The 19681-nt window shown below is 35.7% G+C and overlaps 1 protein-coding gene and 1 long non-coding RNA gene across 2 annotated transcripts; one reads left to right on the top strand and one right to left on the bottom strand.

Moving 5' to 3' along the window:
• Positions 1-1910: 1910 nt before the first annotated feature.
• Positions 1911-4711, top strand: LOC133851388 (uncharacterized). Its single transcript, XR_009895803.1, has 2 exons — positions 1911-2580; positions 4468-4711. It is a non-coding gene; the product is annotated as an uncharacterized LOC133851388 (long non-coding RNA).
• Positions 4712-13021: 8310 nt separating this feature from the next.
• Positions 13022-17233, bottom strand: LOC133851386 (probable mannitol dehydrogenase). The gene is made up of 5 exons (XM_062287791.1): positions 17027-17233; positions 16452-16565; positions 13967-14480; positions 13695-13848; positions 13022-13526 (listed from the first exon to the last, which is right to left on the bottom strand). Exons 1-5 carry the CDS (start codon positions 17122-17124, stop codon positions 13321-13323), a joined length of 1086 nt encoding a protein of 361 aa, XP_062143775.1. The 5' UTR covers positions 17125-17233; the 3' UTR covers positions 13022-13320.
• Between the last annotated feature and the right edge of the window lie 2448 nt (positions 17234-19681).

Here is a 19681-nt window from a genome sequence, read left to right as displayed (position 1 = left end):
TGGCGATTACGAAACAATACATATAAGTCCTAGAAATGATATTTTTATATTTTTTATGTATTTTTTTTTTTTTTTTTTAAATCTCATTTTTAAATTTATTTTTAGATTTACAGTACTTACATTGAACCCCACAAATTTGAAGATAAATTTAAAACTAAATTACATATAAATGTACACAAAATATATAAAAAAATGCATAATAATGTTTCTTGCATAACTTATACACAACAACTATTGAATATTTAAGGCCCACACGTAGGAAAACAAATTTAATAATTGATCATAAAATAAAAATAATTAAAGTTGTGTAAAAATTATATAAGAATCGTGTAAAAAAACATTACTAAAAAATTTAAGTGTATCATTCTCTAAGTCTATACTGTGAAGTATTACCTTTATGGTTTAAAGTGTATTGGGCTTATAAATGTTAATTATATTTTCTTTTTTTCTCACGTGGAAGACTCATTAAATACTGTTTAAATTTTTTTTATTTAAAGTATTCTTATTAAAAAAAAAAAAAAAGTAAATATATACACATTAATTTTGAAAATGCAGAATTTGCAAAAATCATTTCTCCAAATTAAAATTGACGGCTTTTAAAATTCCCTCTTTATAGGCTTATAGCATTCCTCTTCCATTTTCCATATACGACATTTCGTGTGGGCATTTTCCGTTCTTGTCTCTTTATGACTCTGGGTTTGGTTGTCTTTGTTGCTGGTCCCCCTTGTTTAATTTGTGTTGATGAGTAGTTTCTTGAATTTTTTTCCCTGTTCTTCTAAATTTGACACATACTTGCAAGAATAAAACTGGGGCCTGATTTCATGTGGATCAGAAAAAAGAAAAAGAAAAAAAGTACATTGTTTATACTTGGATTCATTGGATTTAGAGATTTGGGATCTTTAATTTTTTTTGAGCAATGTTAGAGGTATCAACTATGACAAACATGTCAACAAATTAAAAATAAATAAAAAGAAATTATACTCTTACTAATTTTTTTTCTGTCAAAAAAGTTAGTTTCAAAGAGATGGTTACTTTTGGATGCGCTCCATTAGGGACAGAGCTAGACATTTTAATGGGAGGCGGCCAAATAATAATAATTATTATTATTTTTAAAAGTAGGGGTTAAATTATGAAAAAATAAACATAACCCAATTTTTAATTTTTATATATATAAAGTCAAATTTTAAGTAAATTAAACAGGACCTAGTTGTTATATTTTTATTATTCTCTTCAAATTAATAATCAATAAGCAAAATTGAAAAGAAATGTAACGCCCCAAATTTTAACACATAAAAATATAAGAATAATGATTCAATGCCACCTAAATATACAACTTTTCACCACCTTGCCTATGTGGCAAGGTGGTCCCCCACTATTTTTTGAGTTTTTTTATTTTTTAAAAATAAATTAAAGTGGGGGACCACCTTGCCACATAGACAAGGTGGCGAAAAGTTGTATATTTAGGTGGTAGTGAATCACTACTCAAAATATAATGTCTTAAATTATATTTTAAGACCTATAAATAAAGCAAAAGAATATATATGAATAAATAAATATTCATCGATTAAAAATACATTTATAGTTCTAATTTAATAAAAAGTTTAAAATGGACCTTAAACTTTGGAATAATGAAAATAGGGTCAAACGAACTCCGTTTTGGTTGATTCGAAAGTCAAAACATTCATCTCGAAATCCTCTAGCTACCCTCTGAATTTCATAATTTTTGGACTCCATTTAGTACCCGAAAACATCTGCGAAAAATAGTACCTCGAATCTGGACGAAAATTCAGATATAAAACATTTTGTGGGCCCTTTTTTGCTACCCATCAGCCCAGCCCAGCCCATGGCAGCCCAGCTCTCACGTATAAGCCCGGTTCACTCATGCACATAGCTTCGTTAGTTGCAGGAAAACAGCAAACTAAGTTTCTAAAGTTAGAAATCTAAGTATTGGTTAGAAGGAGATAAGAGATATTAGAGTTTGAAATGATGATTTTCTATCCTCTTGCTAGCCACCGAACACTTGTGTAATCCCCAACCTTTGATTAATGGTGACTCAAACCGATCTTGGCCTCTCAATAGTGCATAAATAGAGGTGCAGCCCCATTCGTATTCACGCATCACCTCTCCTTCTTTCTCTGATTTTTCTCTCTAGCAGGAACTCTCTCTGTTCTCTCAACTTCCAGCAGCTCTCAAACTGCTCTCTCTTCTGATTTTGTGTAAACAGATAAGGAGATCTTCTCCTTCTTTCTTTGTTAGTTCAGCAACCCAAAGAAGAAGCAAAAACCAGCAGCACTTCTCCTCTTTGCTGCAGAAAAACAGCAGCTCTTTCCCTCTGACGTAGCTGCAGAAAACACTCCCTGTTTACCTTCCTACCAGCAGCCCGGAAACAGAAAAGGATTCTCTTCCCTCTGTCATTCCCTCGGCCAGAAACCAAACCAAACAGTGAAGAAACAAACTCTTCTTCTTCTCTGTGTAGTTCCGGCCAGCAGCAGAAAAACAGAGCATAAGAGCTCTCTGTTTCTCCCCACTCGACCAGCAGCAAATCTCTTCTTCTTCTCCATCTCGGGACAGCAACTGCAGGTAAGAATCCTCTCTTTTGGATTCTAGTTTCTCTTCTCTTCTCTCTGTCTCTCTCGGGTACCTGCTGTGTGTGTGTCTTGGTGAATAAAAGAATAGAAGAAGAAAGAAACAGGAAAGAAAGAAAAGAGTAGAAGTGGAAAAGAAAAAGATATGGAAAGAAAAGAAAGGAAAAAGACAAGAAGAGGACCGGATGAAGAAAAAGAAAAAGGAAGGAAAAAATAAGACAAGGGAAAAAGGGACCCACTTCTCTCTTTCATCTTACCTTTTGGTTTATTTCTTTTATATATATATATATATATTAAAGGAAATAGTGGATATAACTCAACAGAAAATAAGAGCTTTGTTTTCGGCTTATCGGGATAGGAGTGCCGCCTGAGGAAGCAGGGGCAGCAGTAGCTGCTGAATCTTCTACTGGTACATGGACAACTGTGTGTGGGGGCTGACGCCTGCCCAGTGCCGGAAGGTCAAGGAAGTTGGTGACCTGATGACAGGGGAGCCAGCGACCGAAGCCCCGGTGAACGGCGGCAGCAGCCAAAAATTTGTATCCATTTTTCATGATATTATGCATGGATCAGATATATCATGGCGAATTTAGTTTCATGAATTTTATATATTTTACTATTATATATTATAAGTGTTTTAATGTGTTTTATGTTGTGTTTTAAACAGGACTTTTTAACTGGCGCAGATAAGTTATAAAATACGCCGTTATGATGTTCGATTAAAAGTCATTATTTTATAAAAGCGTCGTTGCGCTGCCCAAATGTTTTAAAAGTAGTATTAGGCATTATTAAATACTTATGCCGTTATTCTACTCAATTTTTATAGAACATAAAATTGGAATTATTTTATAACTATGTCAAATTAGTTATATTAACTGATATATTTATTTTTATAAAAATAGAATGTTATATTTGTGATTTATATATATATATATGATTATTATATAAATAGCAGTTATGATTATAGAAGTTTTTAAAACGATCCTTATGTAGATAACTGTTTTTAATGAAAAATTGTATTTTGGTCATTTGATAAATGTTGTTATAATGCCCGCATAAAATATGTGGCATTATGATTAACTAATTTTATATGTCGTTATTATGTTTAAATGATGTTAGACATTATGTAAGGCTTAAAGGTTAAAAATGCAAATAGTGTTAATATGAGTCTATTAGTGATTTGTACTAATTCACTATTATTGGTATTAAATTATAGTGCAGCTAATATTTGTGTGAACACTTTTCTAAAGCAAAGAAATAACTGTTGAGTATTTCTTACTCACTGAGGATACGTGGTGATCTTTGATGATGTTTTGATTTCTGATTTCTTTAATTGTAAACAAGTTGTTTGGCATATTGTTTGGAATCATGCCTATTTTATTGTTATGAATGGTAAACATGTTGATAAACTGTTATTGCATATTTACTGTGAAAAGATATGAACTTGTTAATAAAAAGACCAAGGGTTGACGTCCTAAGGCACTAATGGATCAAAGACTGCGGGTTAGAATCCCTAGGCATCAATCAATCGCTGAAGACCGAAGGTTAATGTCCCATGGCAAAAGACCGATGGTTGGAGTCCCAAGGCAGTGCTGATTCAGACCATAGGTTCAAATAAGACCAAAGGCGGTTAGAGTCCCCAGGCACTGATCAGTAATCACCAATAATAAGACCAAGGTCAGAGTCCTATGGCACTAATCAGGATTAAGACCGATGGCTTAAGTCCTGAGGCAATAAGTAACAAATAGATTGCAGGTTAAAGTCCTAAGGCAAAGACTAAGATCATGCATACATATAACTGTCATCATAATATTGTGTGGTATACTTTTAAATGATTCAGTATTTCATTATGTTATTGGAAACAGTTGACTCACTATTCCGACAGTATGGGATTGTGGTGTTAACCACAATCACATGCGAGTTTTTGCAGGACGGAGGGAAGGAACTGCTAATATTTATATTTAAGGATAATACTTTTGTTATGTAATATTTTTATATGTTGATTCGAATTAGTTAAGAACAATGGTATTTATTAAGTGCCGCATGTGGTACATATGTTATTGCTTTGAGTGTATTTATAGTATTAAAACTCATGGTTCATGTTTTAATATCATGAGGTAATTAAGTCAGCTCTGTTGTGTTATGTTTCATAGTTTTCAAAGAAAAAAATATATTCCGCTGCCAATTATTTAACTCTGATGACGTCGTAATGACACGTGGAAATTGAAATTTTCACTTACGCATTTTTGTAAAAAACGGATCGTTACAAGAAATTTTTTGGAAAAAAAAAAAAAGTTGTAAAGAAAACCGATGTCCAAAGATTCAAAAAAAAAAAAAAAAAAAAATTAGTTTCTGTACTGAAACCGAGAAATTTCAGCTTGATGAATTGTGTGTTTCTGAGCATTCTCACAAGGCTTTACTAGAATGACATGACTCTTAAAGCTAACATAACCAAAGTTGAATTGTAAATATGAATTGCTTAGGTATTTTTATCTTTAGGCTACAATAGATAACCAAAGTGTTAAATTTTTTTTTTTATTGACTTATCTATTCAAACTCTATAATAGATTTTACTTAATTCCATGTAGAGTTACATTATTCACATATCTTTTTTTTTTTTTTTTTCACCCCCCATTTTACATGTAACATTAGTACTGCCAATGAGATTCCTTAAATATCTCCACAAGTGAGATATTCTAAGTTGCTTTACGTCTATTGTTATCCCATCATTTTCATGCTGCCAATGCCACTTATTCGTTTGTTTAATAACTAGTAATAATAAAAGGATAATCTTTTTCTTTAAATTGGTATGATCGTTTAAAAATTTTTGCATTAGAAAAATGACATTTAACAAAACAACTGCTAAAAAATATGACTGTTAGAGAAATAGTGATAATGACCGTAAAAATTTTGCATTAGAGAAATAACCGTTTTAACAAAACGACAATCGGATGTATAGAGTTAAAAATAAAAAAGAATAAAGAAAGAATATAGAGTTAAGAATAGATAATCGGATATATGATACATTTTAAAATTCATTAGCTAAGCTAGATAAAGTGGGTTTTGGTTAGTTATTCTAGATTGAGATATACATAAGCCATTAAGAGTGCTCTTAATGGACTGAAACTTGCTACTAACCCTCGACTAACCCACTAATGCATAGCCCACGTTAATTTCATCTAGAATATTCCAGGATTGAAACAATAGAGTTTTAGGGAATTAAATACCGGAATTCAAATTAAAGACAAAAAAAAAAAAAAAAGAGAAAAAAAAAAGGGACTCCACTCTTCCATTTTCTTCATGATTACATTCATTTTGGTAATCGATCATACGGATTATTTTTTTTTTTTAATTTTTTATTTTAAGTACTACAGAGGGAAAACCGAATTAAGGAACATAAAAAGAAGAAGAAATGAACTTTCCAAAATAAGGAGGAAAGGAGCCAGAACTGAAAGAGAAAGAGAGAATGTAGCTAGATGAGAATTTAGTTACGGTCTAATTTGTCACATTGTGGGCACGGAAGTTTGCATTTCGGTTGACATGACTAGCAGACCAGCTAGTAGTAATGGGAATGGTAGATAGAATATAGGAGACCATGAACGCGATCCTCCAATCTTAAGTAATATTAGAGTGATAAACAGCCAGAGAATCACCTTCAAGAATGACAGAAGACAGATTCGGTGAAAGAGCCAAACAAGCTGCCAATAAAAGCTACAGTAGCCTCACCCAAAATAGCAGAACAAGGTGGACTAATAATAGAAGTGCACTGAATAATAGAACCTGTAGAATCCCGACAAACCGTAGCCTGAGCCGAGAAAGATGAACGAATGGTTGTATCATAATTAATCTTGTAAAAAGGCGGAATAGGAGTAGACCAAACCGCAAGGTGGGGAACAAGCTTAGTGTGCCAAGCTGAATGATGATTCGAAGCAATCCTGTTAATGCGGCCAGAGATATCGAGGGCGTTGGGAATCAAGTCCTCATGGAGAGCTTTATTTCTGGCAAACTAAATTTGATCACAAGTAACTACAGCAAATATTTGAAATAGATGTGAATCTGAAATAAGAATCCCAATAGTTTCCGGATGCAGAATAATAGACAACCAATCAGACAAAGTATTAATCCGTAGAGCAAGGCTATCCAAAGGCCAGAAAGAATTCCTCCAAACGACCTGAGCAATCGGACAAGAGAAAAATAAGTGTAACAGGGAATCAGTAGGAAAAGGGCAAAGAGAGCAGGAAATGTCAATTGGAGAAGAGGCAATGGAGAATGAAATACGACTCTTTGTGGGGAGAATATTCCAAACCATATTCCAAAGAAGCAAACGCAATTGATGATTCAGTTTGAGTTTCCAAAGCGCTTTCAAGGTTGCAGGAGGGAGAGGGGAGATGGGTAAAATACGATCAGAGGTGAGAAGGTGATGAGCAGATTTAGTTGAGAAGAATATAGGGTCCAAAGAAGAGAATCATTGATATTATGAATGCCGATATTCAAAATTTCCAAGATAGTAGTTGGAGTGAACAACAAAGGAAGCAGGTACATATTCCAAGTACGAATTGAAGGGTAAATGAGATCCGCCATTGACAAAGGAAAGCGATCAGTGAAAGAGGGATCACGGGCAATTGGCTTAAAATTTAATAAAGTGGGGGTCCAAGGGGAAAACCAAACAGATAATTGATTAGAGAAATGGGGAATATAGCAAGCGCCCAGAGTTAAGATAGGTACAATATGGCTTTAATACCGTTCCAAATAAAAGAACCAGATGGCAGAGGGCATGCTAAAAGATTACCATACTTGATATACTTCTTGTTAAAAAGAGAAACCCAAAGACTGTCATTATCAGTGAGAAGCTTCCAACCCAACTTCGCAATGAGAGATAAATTGATGTCTTTCATAAGCCAAAAACCCAAACCTCCCTGATCCTTAGGCAAGCACAAAGAGATCCAAGATTTGAGAGATAGGTTACGAGATTTATCCCTAGGGAAACCGCACCAGAAATTTTTAAAGACCATGTCCAATTTATGACAAAAATTATCAGATAATAGAAAAGTGCTCATGGCATAAGAAGGGATAGTGGAAGCAACCACCTTAATCAGAACGGTTTTGCCCGCCTGAGATAATGTTTTGGATCTCCAACCTTCCATTTTTCCTTGAAATTTATCTATAATATCAAGAAAGGAAGCATGCTTGGATCGTCCAAACAATATAGGGAGCCCCAAATGTTTTGCAGAGGTAGGAGTAGCCACTTAAGGAATAATAGCCCTGAATGCCAGAGATAGTAGAAACATTCGTATTCTTACTAAGAACAATATTGGATTTGAAGATATTAACCGTCTGCCCTGACCAGGAACTATATTTTTCCAAACAAGTTTTAATAATACTAGCTTTGCTAGAAGTAGTAGAAGTGAAGATAACCAAATCATCAGCAAAAAGTAAGTGATTTAAAGGATTACAGGAACGAGAGATTTTAAAACCACGAAGACTTTGATGGAGCAATCTAGATATAACTTCGGTACCAATAATAAAAAGAAAATGTGATAAGGGGTCACCTTTCCATAATCCCCGAGAAGGTGTGAAGTGTCCAAATGAGCTGCCATTTAGAAGAACAGGAAAGAGATGAAGTAGAAATACAAAGGCGAATCCAATTTATCCACTTAGCATGAAAACCAAGTTTATGCAAAATAGAAAAAATGAATTTCCATTCCATTTTATCAAAAGCCTTTTCCATATCAATGTTGACTGTCATGAGGCCCCCATGCCCACGTTTAGACTTGAGAGTGTATAACATTTCATGAGCCAGAATCGAGTTGTCCTGTATAAGGTGACCTGGAACAAAAGCCGTTTGGAAATGAGAGATAATCTTATCCAACAGAGGCTTAAGCCGATTGGCAAGCAATTTAGAAATAATCTTGTAGATAATATTACATAAACAAATAGGACGGTAGTGTTAAACCGAAGAAGCCCCCAATTTTTTAGGAATAAGAGCAATAAACGTGTGATTCTGCTCACGGAGTAATTGGTTGTGCTAAAAAAAAAAATGCCCAACTGCCTGTAACACGGTCACTTTAATGTGATCCCAGCATTTCACATAAAACAAAGCAGTAAAACCATTCGGCCCCAGAGCTTTATATTGTCCCAGACTAATGAGAGAAGCATATATCTCGTATTCTGTAAGAGTAGCACATAGCATGACATTATCCTCCATTGAAACAATACTATCAAAAGGTGCCAAAAGGTCCTCATGAGGAGAAGGACTAGTAGAAGTATAGAGTTCTTTAAAATTGTTGACAAAACAATCACCAATAGCTTGTCGGTTAGAGAGCCAACCAGAATTCGGAGATTGTAAAAGAGAGATGGTATTCTGACTACGACGAATGAGAGTGCTTGTATAAAAGAATTTAGTATTGAAATCCACACAAGTAAGTCATAACTCTCGAGATTTAGTCTTCCAAAGAGATTCTTCATGAAGAAGATATTCATCCAACGGAGACTGAAGATGCAATTCCAACGCCAAGTTAGAGTCAAAGGGTGGAGCCCACAGAGTAGCATCAACTATCAAGAAGCTTCAAAGTGGAGTTAAGTTTAGTCCGAATATCACCAAAATAATGTGTATTCCAATGACGAATTGCTTTATTTGTATACTTCAATTTCTTTGTTAAGCAATAAGATGGAGAACCCGTGGTAGGAGTGGACCAGGCTTCACCAACAAAAATGCCACAAGATGGATCTCTTGTCCAAAATTCCTCAAAACGAAACGGACGGGGGAGAGAAGGAAGGGGAAGGGAAGAATTCAGAAGCAGGGGGTTATGGTCAAAGGTATAAGCTGGTAAATGGGTAATTGAGTATGAAGGGAAACAATGAATCCACTGGCTAGTAGCAATACTACTGTCGAAAGGTTCCTTAATAATGCCTAAACCTTGTCTATGATTTGACCAAGTGTAGGGATTACCAGAAAAACCCAAATCAACCATTCCAAATGAGTTAATAAAATCAGAGAAAGGATTAGCAGTGAAATTATTAAAAGGTTGACCACTGAACTTATCATCAGAGGTGGAAATAGCATTGAAGTCACCAACACATAACCAAGGCTCAGGATATGTTGCACCAAAGCTAGCCAAAGTAGTCCATAAATCAGAGTTGTTTTTGTTGTATGGAGGACCAAAAACAAAAGAGATCAAATATTTCACATTAGGAACATCAGAATAACACCAAGCACATATAATATTATTAGACACATAAAACTAGTCAGCTTAACATCAGTTTTCCAGTCCAACAAAAGACTTTCTTTAGTGTTGGAGGGAGGAGCCTGAACAAGCATCAAAAACCCCAATTGTTGCAAAATAGGGCTTGTAAGATGTGGAGCAGTTTTTGTTTCTATAAAAAAGAGAACATCAAGATTATGTTTCCTGATCAAACCCCGGAGACAACGAACCGTAGAGCACTTGGCCAAACCTCTACAGTTCCATGATAAGAAGATCATGGGGATGGAGGGGGCATGGCCACGCCAGCCGCCTCTGTTGAAGTTGCAGTAATATAACTAGTATTGGACCAATCATCGACAAGAACCAGCTAAGTAACACTTCTCGATTTCTTGGCTGTCTTGAAGACCTTTTTTTGACTCCAAGGATGGAGTGATACCAATAAGCAGAGAATCCAGTAGAGGAATAGATGAAGCCACAAGGTTATGTAAAACCAAACTATCCGTTTCTGAGGGAGGAAATGTAGCGGCCATTGAAATAGTGGTGGGGGTAGTTGGTGAAGAATACTTCAGGGCCGTAAGAGACATGGCAGCCATGTCCAGCTGATTCTTCAGATTCGGGGGGCAGGAACACTTCTTTAATGGTGGAGTAAAGAGCTCAGAAGCATCAGAAACCACCATTCGTTTGTGACCTGAAATAGCAGCAGCTGATGGAATATGTATCATTGAGGCCGGAGCTTTACCATGAACAGTCGAAACTTGTGTTTTTTGGGGGTATGGGTGATGACAGATGGAGGGGTAAATGGACGAAGGTGACTTATGAGTGAAGGCAGCATGTGTGGGATAAACTGGTTGATTAAGTGAGGGGGGATTCGGAGCAAGTTGGAAAGGCGGAGGAGGGAGGAGGATAGCTAGGCGGGGAAAACCAGGAGGGCTAGCATGGGAGAGTGATTGATCAGAGAGGGAGTGGTATGGGCTTTGAGGAGTAGTTGGAGAATGTAATGGGCTAGGAGAAGAGCTATGTAGAATGGGGAAGTTAGTGGGGCTAACTTGAGTTGGGTTGGCTAAAGACAGAAGGCCCACGAAATTGAAGAGGACCAGTAGTTAGTCAGTCAGTTCCCAGAAACCAAGGCCGGGTCGAGGAAGGATCGAGGAGGAGGCCCAGCAGACTGTTAAGATATTTTGTCCTTGCCTTTGTCACGCGTGTCTTGTGGAGCAAGAGAAGGAGACATGGCCAATCCAGAACCATGTTTTGGAATATACGAATTCTGCGAGTGTACTGATGTTGTGCGGTAGCGATAGCTTCCTCAGCAAGCTTCCCAAAGGAGGAGTCAGAAGAATGTTGATGAACAGGAGCCGCTACAGTAACCAGCTTGGATTGTAAAGATGAGGCAACAGAACGGCAAGCATCCATATTAACCGAGAGATCAGCAATAGAAGGATGAACCAAACCTGCACAACTAGGAACAGATGGAGTAATAATCATAGTAGAAGCAGAAGCATGGTGGTCCTGTGGCACAGCAGGAGAAATCCGGGAACCTGGGTACACATATCCTCGTAGTGAAAATCCATACCGGTTCTGCTAACCCAGAGGCGGAGGAACAGGACAGAAGTTCTTCCTATGACCAATTAAACCACAGAGAGAGCAATAATCTGCTAGACGTTCACATAAAAATTTGATCCAAATAGAAGAACGACCTTGACGTGATAATAGAAAACCAGGAACCAAAGGTTGAGTAATATCAATAGCAACTTTAATACGGAGAGGATGGTTACAGATAATACCTGGTATTTCTCCATTCTTAACATCAAGGACAGTTACAATAAACTTACCAATTTTGATAGCGTTTACAATGGTCATATTCTGAAGTGGTAAGCCATGAACTTGCACCTAAAACACACAAGAGTTGAGATTCACTTCATCATAGGTAAGCTCCTGGGGCCACGGTTGAAGGATAAGAAGATCACCTTTAACATTCTAGGGCCCAGAGTCCATAATCTTAGTGACATGAGAGGGATAATGCACCGTAAACAGGAACCGGTCAGTTGGGAGAACATCAATATCGAAAGGGAGAGCAAACTTCCAAGCATGAGTTAAAACATCCCTAGCCCAGTAAACAGACGGAGTGTTGAGAGAAAGTAGACGACCAAGTAGACAAGAAGAGCAAGGGGAATCGACTCCAGAGGAAAAGGATCTGCGCAATTGAGAGCCGTTGTTTCCGATATGAGGGCTTGAAGATTGAGGGTTGGGGTTTGCATTAGTAGAAAAGAAACTGAAAAGGGAGATGGTGACTTGTGGAAGAAAAGGTGACTAAGGTGGGAATATTCAGTAGAGAAAGGTGGCTGTGTAAGAAAAGGATGGTGAATGGCTTGATTGGAAGTAGGTTGGATATGTGTGTGACAGCACGAGGGTTGAAGGCTAAAAAGTGGGTATAGTGTGTTGAAGAAACCTTACTCTGTAGAGAGAAGGCGGATAGTCTCTCTCTAAAAACAAACTTGTACACAGAGTTAGGTCACCAAAGTTAAGAGGGGTCATACGGATGTTGTTGACAGAAATTGAGCACAATTTTGCAAAGAAAAGTCCATGTGCGTTGTAGGCGAGTATCATTCGGGAATGGAATTGTAGGGGAATATAATTTCGTAACAGTAAGCTTTAGGTCATTGTTGAGTGGCATGCACCGACCATCCCACTTTTGTCAAAACAAACCACTAGCTGCAACTCAAATTCAAATGTCATGGAGCGTATGATTTTTATACCGAAGATATTATTAAAATTTAGGCTGCCAACAAATACATTGAATGCCAAAAAAAAAAATTAAGCTGAGTTTGTTCTGACGTAATACATATATATATATTTTGAATTGATTGATATTTGATAGTAATCGGTATAATCGAAAATCATCGTCAAATCGAAAACCCTTTAATTTCTGTAAGATGATTTATTTTTTTTAATATAATAAACAATTTTTCAAGTTTAGTTTATCTCTCTCACACGCGCTCTCTCTCTCAATTTATTTTCTGCCGCCATCACTAGAATTTATCACTAGAATTCATCATCAAATTTGATATTTCTTAGCCAGTGCCAACTAACAACCTTCATGGGCTTCTTCTCACTAAACTGTAACGCCCCCAGACTGTTAGGATTAGGTTCATTTATTTACTTATTCAGAAACGCAAAGAATCATAATGTTTGTCAGAGAATTTAATTAACATGCTGAATTATTAAAGTAAAAGAAAATAGTTTTAATTCAAAACCTCAATAATTGCAAAAGCAATTATCTTAAATAACATTTATATTCAAAAGCATAAATAAAAACCCAATCAAAACATAAGTTCTATGCTAGTGCATTTATTATGGAGAATTCCATAAATTCCACAAAGTAATCTTAATTGACCATAACACACCTATCTCCCAAGTTATGACGCTGCCATGCATCTAATAAAGGGAAAAAATCACAAGGCTCACAATATCCCACTAAATCTTAAAAATCCCAAACCAAAATATCCTTCAGTATCTTTTATTATCCTAAAACGCAGAATTCAAAAGCTCGACTTCAATGAGTTCCCAATGTCGATGACAAAACGGTATCTCACATCGGCTTTCGAGAGGCGCTCCATGGCAGTGTTCACATAATCAATTGGGATAACCTCAATGTCAGCTGTTATGTTGTGTTTGGCTGCAAAATCAACCATTTCTTGTGTCTCCTTCATGCCTCCAATGCAACTACCACCTACCATCTTCCTTCCTGCATGTGATTCCATGATAATAGACAATCTCTGATCAGTTGAAATTCACAGGCAACAGCCATAAGAAGCTGCCTCCCAATAACAACGAAGAAGTGCATGTGACAAAGACAGCATGCATGTGAATCATGATCAAATGTCGAAATTGTTAAAGCCGTATGCTTGCTTACCCAATAGCAAAGGAAAGACTGGTAGCTCTAGTGGCTTCTCTGGCGCACCAACCATGACGAGCTTTCCATGTGACTTCAACAGGCCAATTAGAGGCAGGAGAGGATGCTTTGCCGAGACCGTATCAATGATACCATCCAAAGTGCCCTGGGCAGCCTATACAATTGATAAAATCAGAAATTTAGATACAATACACATATCGGTAACTCGCATATATGATATACTTCAAAGTTCAATTTTTAGATAAGCGGTAATTTAACAAAGAACTCCTTACCTGCATCTGATCTTGGTCAGTGCTAACCAAAAACGAGTCAGCGCCAAGATGTTCCAAAGCTTCCTTCTCCTTCTTGGGTGAGGTACTGATCACTGTCACCTTAACCCCCATAGCTTTAGCGAACTTCACAGCCACATGGCCTAGCCCACCAAGGCCAACCACACCCAATTGCATGCCGGGTTTGTCAAGTCCATAAAATCTCAAGGGGCTGTACACAGTAATCCCAGCACAAAGGAGGGGAGCACCAGCATCAAGCGGTAGGTTGTCTGGAATACGGACGACAAAGTGCTCGTCCACAACCATGATGTCGGAGTAGCCACCATATGTTGTGGTTCCATCATAGTACTTGGCGCCATAGGTGAGGATCGATTTTGGGCAGTAATTTTCAAGGTTGTTCGAGCAGTTATCGCAAGAGTGACAAGCTCCAACCATGCAGCCTACGCCAACATTGTCTCCAACTTTGAATTTCTGTACCTTGCTCCCCACCTCTGTCACTAAACCCACAAACTCATGCCTGCATTATCCATTAATTCGGTTGACATGATTTAAATATGGGATAATAAAAAGACTAGAAAGTGAAATCCATGCACTCCATTAATTCGTTGATAAGATTTTATGTAATGGACAAATAGCATGTAACCAAATATAAAATCAGAAACACACGACAGGGCGGGTAACTTGAGCATTGTTGAGAGTACTGAAAAGGAAATAACATCTGTGAAATGATTCCATATTTTTTCTTTTTTGCTCTGGAACATAAAAATAAAAGTAATTAATTTTAAGCATTTAGTGTTTTGATTCGTTTCTATTACTTTCTCTTTTTTACTAAAAAGCAAAAGGCAACCCTAGAAGACGACAAGAAGTTATCTTAAGCATTTAAGCTATTTAATAATTCTCACCTTTATTCATTTTTTCTTTTTTAATTAACCCATTAACTCTACTTGGACTACTTTCCGAAACCCCAACTTCCAAACTATCATTCACGAATATCTTGAGTCAAGAGATAAAACTTAATTACAAATCACAATATAACAAATTGACAATGATTTTACTTTCACACTTTTTTTTGAAGGGTTAAAACTTTCTCAAATTTTAAATACCACTTTAAACATTACTATAATTTATCAACAACACAAATGAGTCACACAAATGACAAAAATAATCCCTCACACTGTCCTCACAGTTCACGAGTCAATCGAGAGCGGGGGTGTACAAATTACAATTTCTTTCGAGTCTTTTTTCCCTTAGTCAATGTCGGTCTAGGTCTAAACTCTTTATTTCTCTTATTTTATATTTTGTCTTACTCTCTTTCTCTAGACTTTTCTTCTCTTCCAAGACTCGCTTTTCTAGACTCTTCTTTCGGATTATACAAAGGAAAAGGCAAAATAAATGATAAAAAAGAGGAGGACACAAACGACTCTTCCTCTTCTAAAAGACTAGGAGTATAGTATAGTAGGCAGGCGAGTCTCCGAACCTAGCCTAATCTAATAGGCCTTCCAGGCCTGAAAACACCGATGCAGCATGGTTTCATAGTGTAGGATGGCTCTTATCAGAACTTCTTCACTCAATTATCAAGATTAGAGAACAACGTACGCCAGCCCAGCCAGGCTGCCTCCTACCGAGAAGCAGATCCCTATTTAGAAAGCAAGGCTGGTATTGGTTCAGAAGCAGGCCTCAGAACCCACATTAGCACTTCTCAACTTAAAGCCCCTAGAGCCCTTTTGTGAATCCTATGTTTGAACTGTGAACCCTATTGTATCGACTTACTCATCATCTCGATCAGGTGACCTGGTTGAGCCTGGTCTCACTATTATTTCAAAAGAATTGACGATGTAATTACATCTGCGCTATTATTTGCCAAGTCCCCCTCCCCTCCCCTTATTTTTATCTCTCCCAAAAAAACATCAACTCAAAACATTTTTAACCTTTTTTTTTTAACTTTTTATATCACATCAATAATTTTTTATTATTATTTAAATAAAAAAATTTATTACAATACAAATTTTTTTTATTTTTTCATATAAATTCTCTTTACTTTATATCACATCAATCACTTTTTACTTTTACTCAACAAAAATATTCTTCCACAGAGAAAAAGGAGGGGAGGGGAGGGGAGGGAAGGAGAGTACTAAACGGGACCAGAGTCATCGATCTGTCGCACACAACTAGTATACGAAACAAAAATCAGACTCTGCAACGCGTGAGCCTAGCTAGCTTAGCTCTCTACATCTCAGAAAGCGACAGGCTAGAGAAAATTGAATTTGTAGAGCAGTGAGCTGAAGAAAAAGAAAAAGGTTCAGTGTATGGTTCTCAAACGTCCATTTGTGTGGCTCTAAAATCAATATGTATGATCAGTAACTTTCAATCTTTCATCACAAACCGGTCAGTCAAAGGCAGCATTTTCCCAAATAATAATAATAATAATAAGCAATTAGACCACAAAAAAATAGTATATACTTCTGTACGTGGTTTCTGAAAAACATACCCAGGGATAAGGGGGTAAAAGGACGTGCCCCATTCATTCTTGAGCATGTGAAGGTCCGAGTGGCATATCCCACAGTAAAGAACTTTGAATGTTACGTCCTTGTCTCCGGTTGCCCTGCACGCATTCCATTTTGAAAAGCACGTATCATAGTCAATATATATATATAGTTGTTGATCAATGCAATTACCATTCACCAGCGCCAAATTGTCAATCGATGCATGAATTTAATTAAGCCTAACTCATTTCTAATCAAATGAACCCGACAGTCTCTAATTTCATAATCATGTGGATTCTAACATACATTAACAACATCTTGAATCCAATTTTATTCTTGATTTGCCTTTAGAAAGCAGGAGAAAAATGAAGAACATGTGTAACAGATTGCGTATACATTTCAAACATTTTCCATTCCAACCCGTTTTATTTTTCAAGAACCAAATTAAGTTTTAGATCAAACGAAAACCAATCAAGCAAAGAAATTCAATTAATAAAAGTTTTCCCCTCCAATTAATGCTCTCTATTTTTCATGAAATAAAATTCTAGATTGAAACAAAAACGAATGAGAGAAAGAGCACCTTCTCGAGAATTTGAAGGGGGAGAGGACTCCGGAAGAATCCCTGGCAGCCCATCCAGCTGCCTTAATGGGGTGCTCTTGCTCTGGTGATTTTGCCATTAATCCTCTCTTTTATCGCACGTTGAAAGCAACTATGAAGAAACAAACAATCGGAATAGTAGCAAAAATGGAGAGAATAAAAGTACGTGCAGAAAATGAATTGTGTTAGTGGTGTGTGCTTTTACTGCTTTATATAAAGAGTGACCGGAGACCGTGGGATTTTACTGTTTGGGTAGCTGACGTATTCAGTGAGCTCATGAGATAGCCGCCACAGTTCTTAATCAATTTGGCCGGCCGTTCCTTTTTTTTGGGAACTCTCTAGTGGGCATTTACCGTTTCTTGTGCCCCTTTTCCTTAAAAGTTTGTTTTCTATTAAGAAGTTGTCTATGATGTATTAAGAACTGTGGCGGCCGTTTACTTTTTTTTGGAACTCTCTAGAGGTCATTTACCGTTTCCTGTCACCTCTTTTCCTTGAAAAACTTATTTTTTTATTAAAAAGTTGTTTATAATGTATTAAGAACTGTGGCGGCCGTTTACATTTTTTTTTGAACTCTCTGGAGGCCATTTACCGTTTTCTGTCGCCCCATTTTTCTTAAAAAATTTGTTTATTATTAAAAAGTTGTCTCTGATGTGGCATCAGAGACAACTTTTTAATAAAAAACAAATTTTTTAATATCAATGGGGTGCTGGGGACAGTAATTAGGCTTGACAATTCGGGTTGTCATGTCAACCCATCGGGTTTGGTTAGCGTGTTAACCCGTTTAGCTAATTTGATAAAAAAATGTGTCATTAACGCGAAAATACCATAAATTTGACCATTGAAAAACAAAAATTACCCTTTCTTTTATATATATATATATATTTTAAAAAGTAGACATTGACAATGGAGTGGTAGTTTGAAATGGTATCACTGGTATGTGTACTTTTTCTTAAAAAAATTAATAATTTGTTAATGTAATTTTTTTTCTACTAATTAATAAATACAAAGGTTAATTTTTGGTTTTACAATTGTCAAAAGAAGGGTATTTTAGAAATATTTTTGTCAAATTTGAATTTTCATCCAACATAACGGTTAAGACTAACAAATATGGCTAAGTTGCAACAAATTGATAATTTGAAAGACTAAAATATGACACTTGTTAATTTTTTATGTTTTATAAAAAAATGTCGTTAGTCGAGGAGCTAAATAATAATTAACCAAAAATAAATTTTGTTGCCATGTCATCTTCAAGAAAGTGCAGACTCGGTGACTGGCCACCGAAAATTGTTCAACAATTTGTTTTCCTCTGTTGTCATTGTTTAACTAGCTAGCATGCGTCCATTGCAGTTGAAGAAAAAATAAAAAGAGATCAATTTAAGAAATATGAATTGACAATAGTTGAATTGTAAAGATGGATAATTGCATTACTGGTCTTTGAAGTTTGTATAAATTACGAATCATTCATTGTGGTACAAAAAGTTTATGGAGGGTTCTTGTGTAAACTATAATTACAAATCACTCTCTTAACATATTTTCTGTTCACCAAGTTAACAGAGTTCGTTAGTGAATTGCAATACAAATAATATTTAGAGGTTGTTTCACTATTTAGATGATGTAGCAAACTAACGGATTATATTAATTTGATGGACCGAAAACGGATTCAGGGAGTGATTCGTAATTATAGTTTACTACAATGACCCTCCATAAGCTTTTTGTACCACAGAAAGTAATTCGTAAGTTAAGCTAACCTCAAGAACTATTGGTACAATTATTCCTTATAAATAAAGAATTAAATAGTTTGGACATTTTTGGATAACATTTGTTTTTTTTATTATATTTTATTATTTTTCAACATGTTTGGATTGTTTTTTTGGAGTTAAAATTCTACTAAAATTCCAGTCACGAATCACGATGACATTACCAAGGTGCTCACTCATGCGTGCCTTTTGTATTTTTTTTTTTAATTCGAGCTCAGAAAAAGCATGCTGTTCATTCCTCTACCCATGTTTATTAATTAAACTGACGCAGAGTGACGTATGTTCTTTTTTTAAAAAAAAATAATAAAAATTATAATTAAGTTTATAATCGTTTATCAAAGTGGAGGCATATAACTCTTAATTATTCTCCTTTAAGCTAGAATAGATAACCAAAGTGCTAAAAAAAATTTTATTGGCTTATTTATTTAGACTCTATAATAAATTTTACTTAATTCCATATAGAGTTGCATTATATATATATATATATTTTTTTTCTTTTTCTTTTTTCACTCCACGTTCTACGTAAAGCATTAGTACTGCAAATGAGATTCCATAAATATCTCTAGTAGTTGTGATATTTTCCTTGCACAAGTGAGAACATTCCAAGTTGTTTTATGTCTATTTTTTATCCCATCATTTTCATACTACTAATGCCACTTATTCATTTGTTTAATCACTAGTAATAATAAAAGAATAATTTTTTTGGTATGATCGTTTAAAAAATATTGTATTAGAAAAATGACAGATTTAACAAAACACTGTTAGAAAAATGGTGAAAATGATCGTAAAAATTTAGCATTAGAAAATGACCGTTTTAACAAAACGACAATTGAATGTATATAGAGTTAAGAATAAAAAAGAATAAAGAAATAATATAGAG

The sequence above is a fragment of the Alnus glutinosa genome, chromosome 12, assembly GCF_958979055.1.
Source record: "Alnus glutinosa chromosome 12, dhAlnGlut1.1, whole genome shotgun sequence".
Classification (NCBI taxonomy): Eukaryota; Viridiplantae; Streptophyta; class Magnoliopsida; order Fagales; family Betulaceae; genus Alnus; species Alnus glutinosa.
This window is presented reverse-complemented; position numbering and strand designations above follow the sequence as displayed.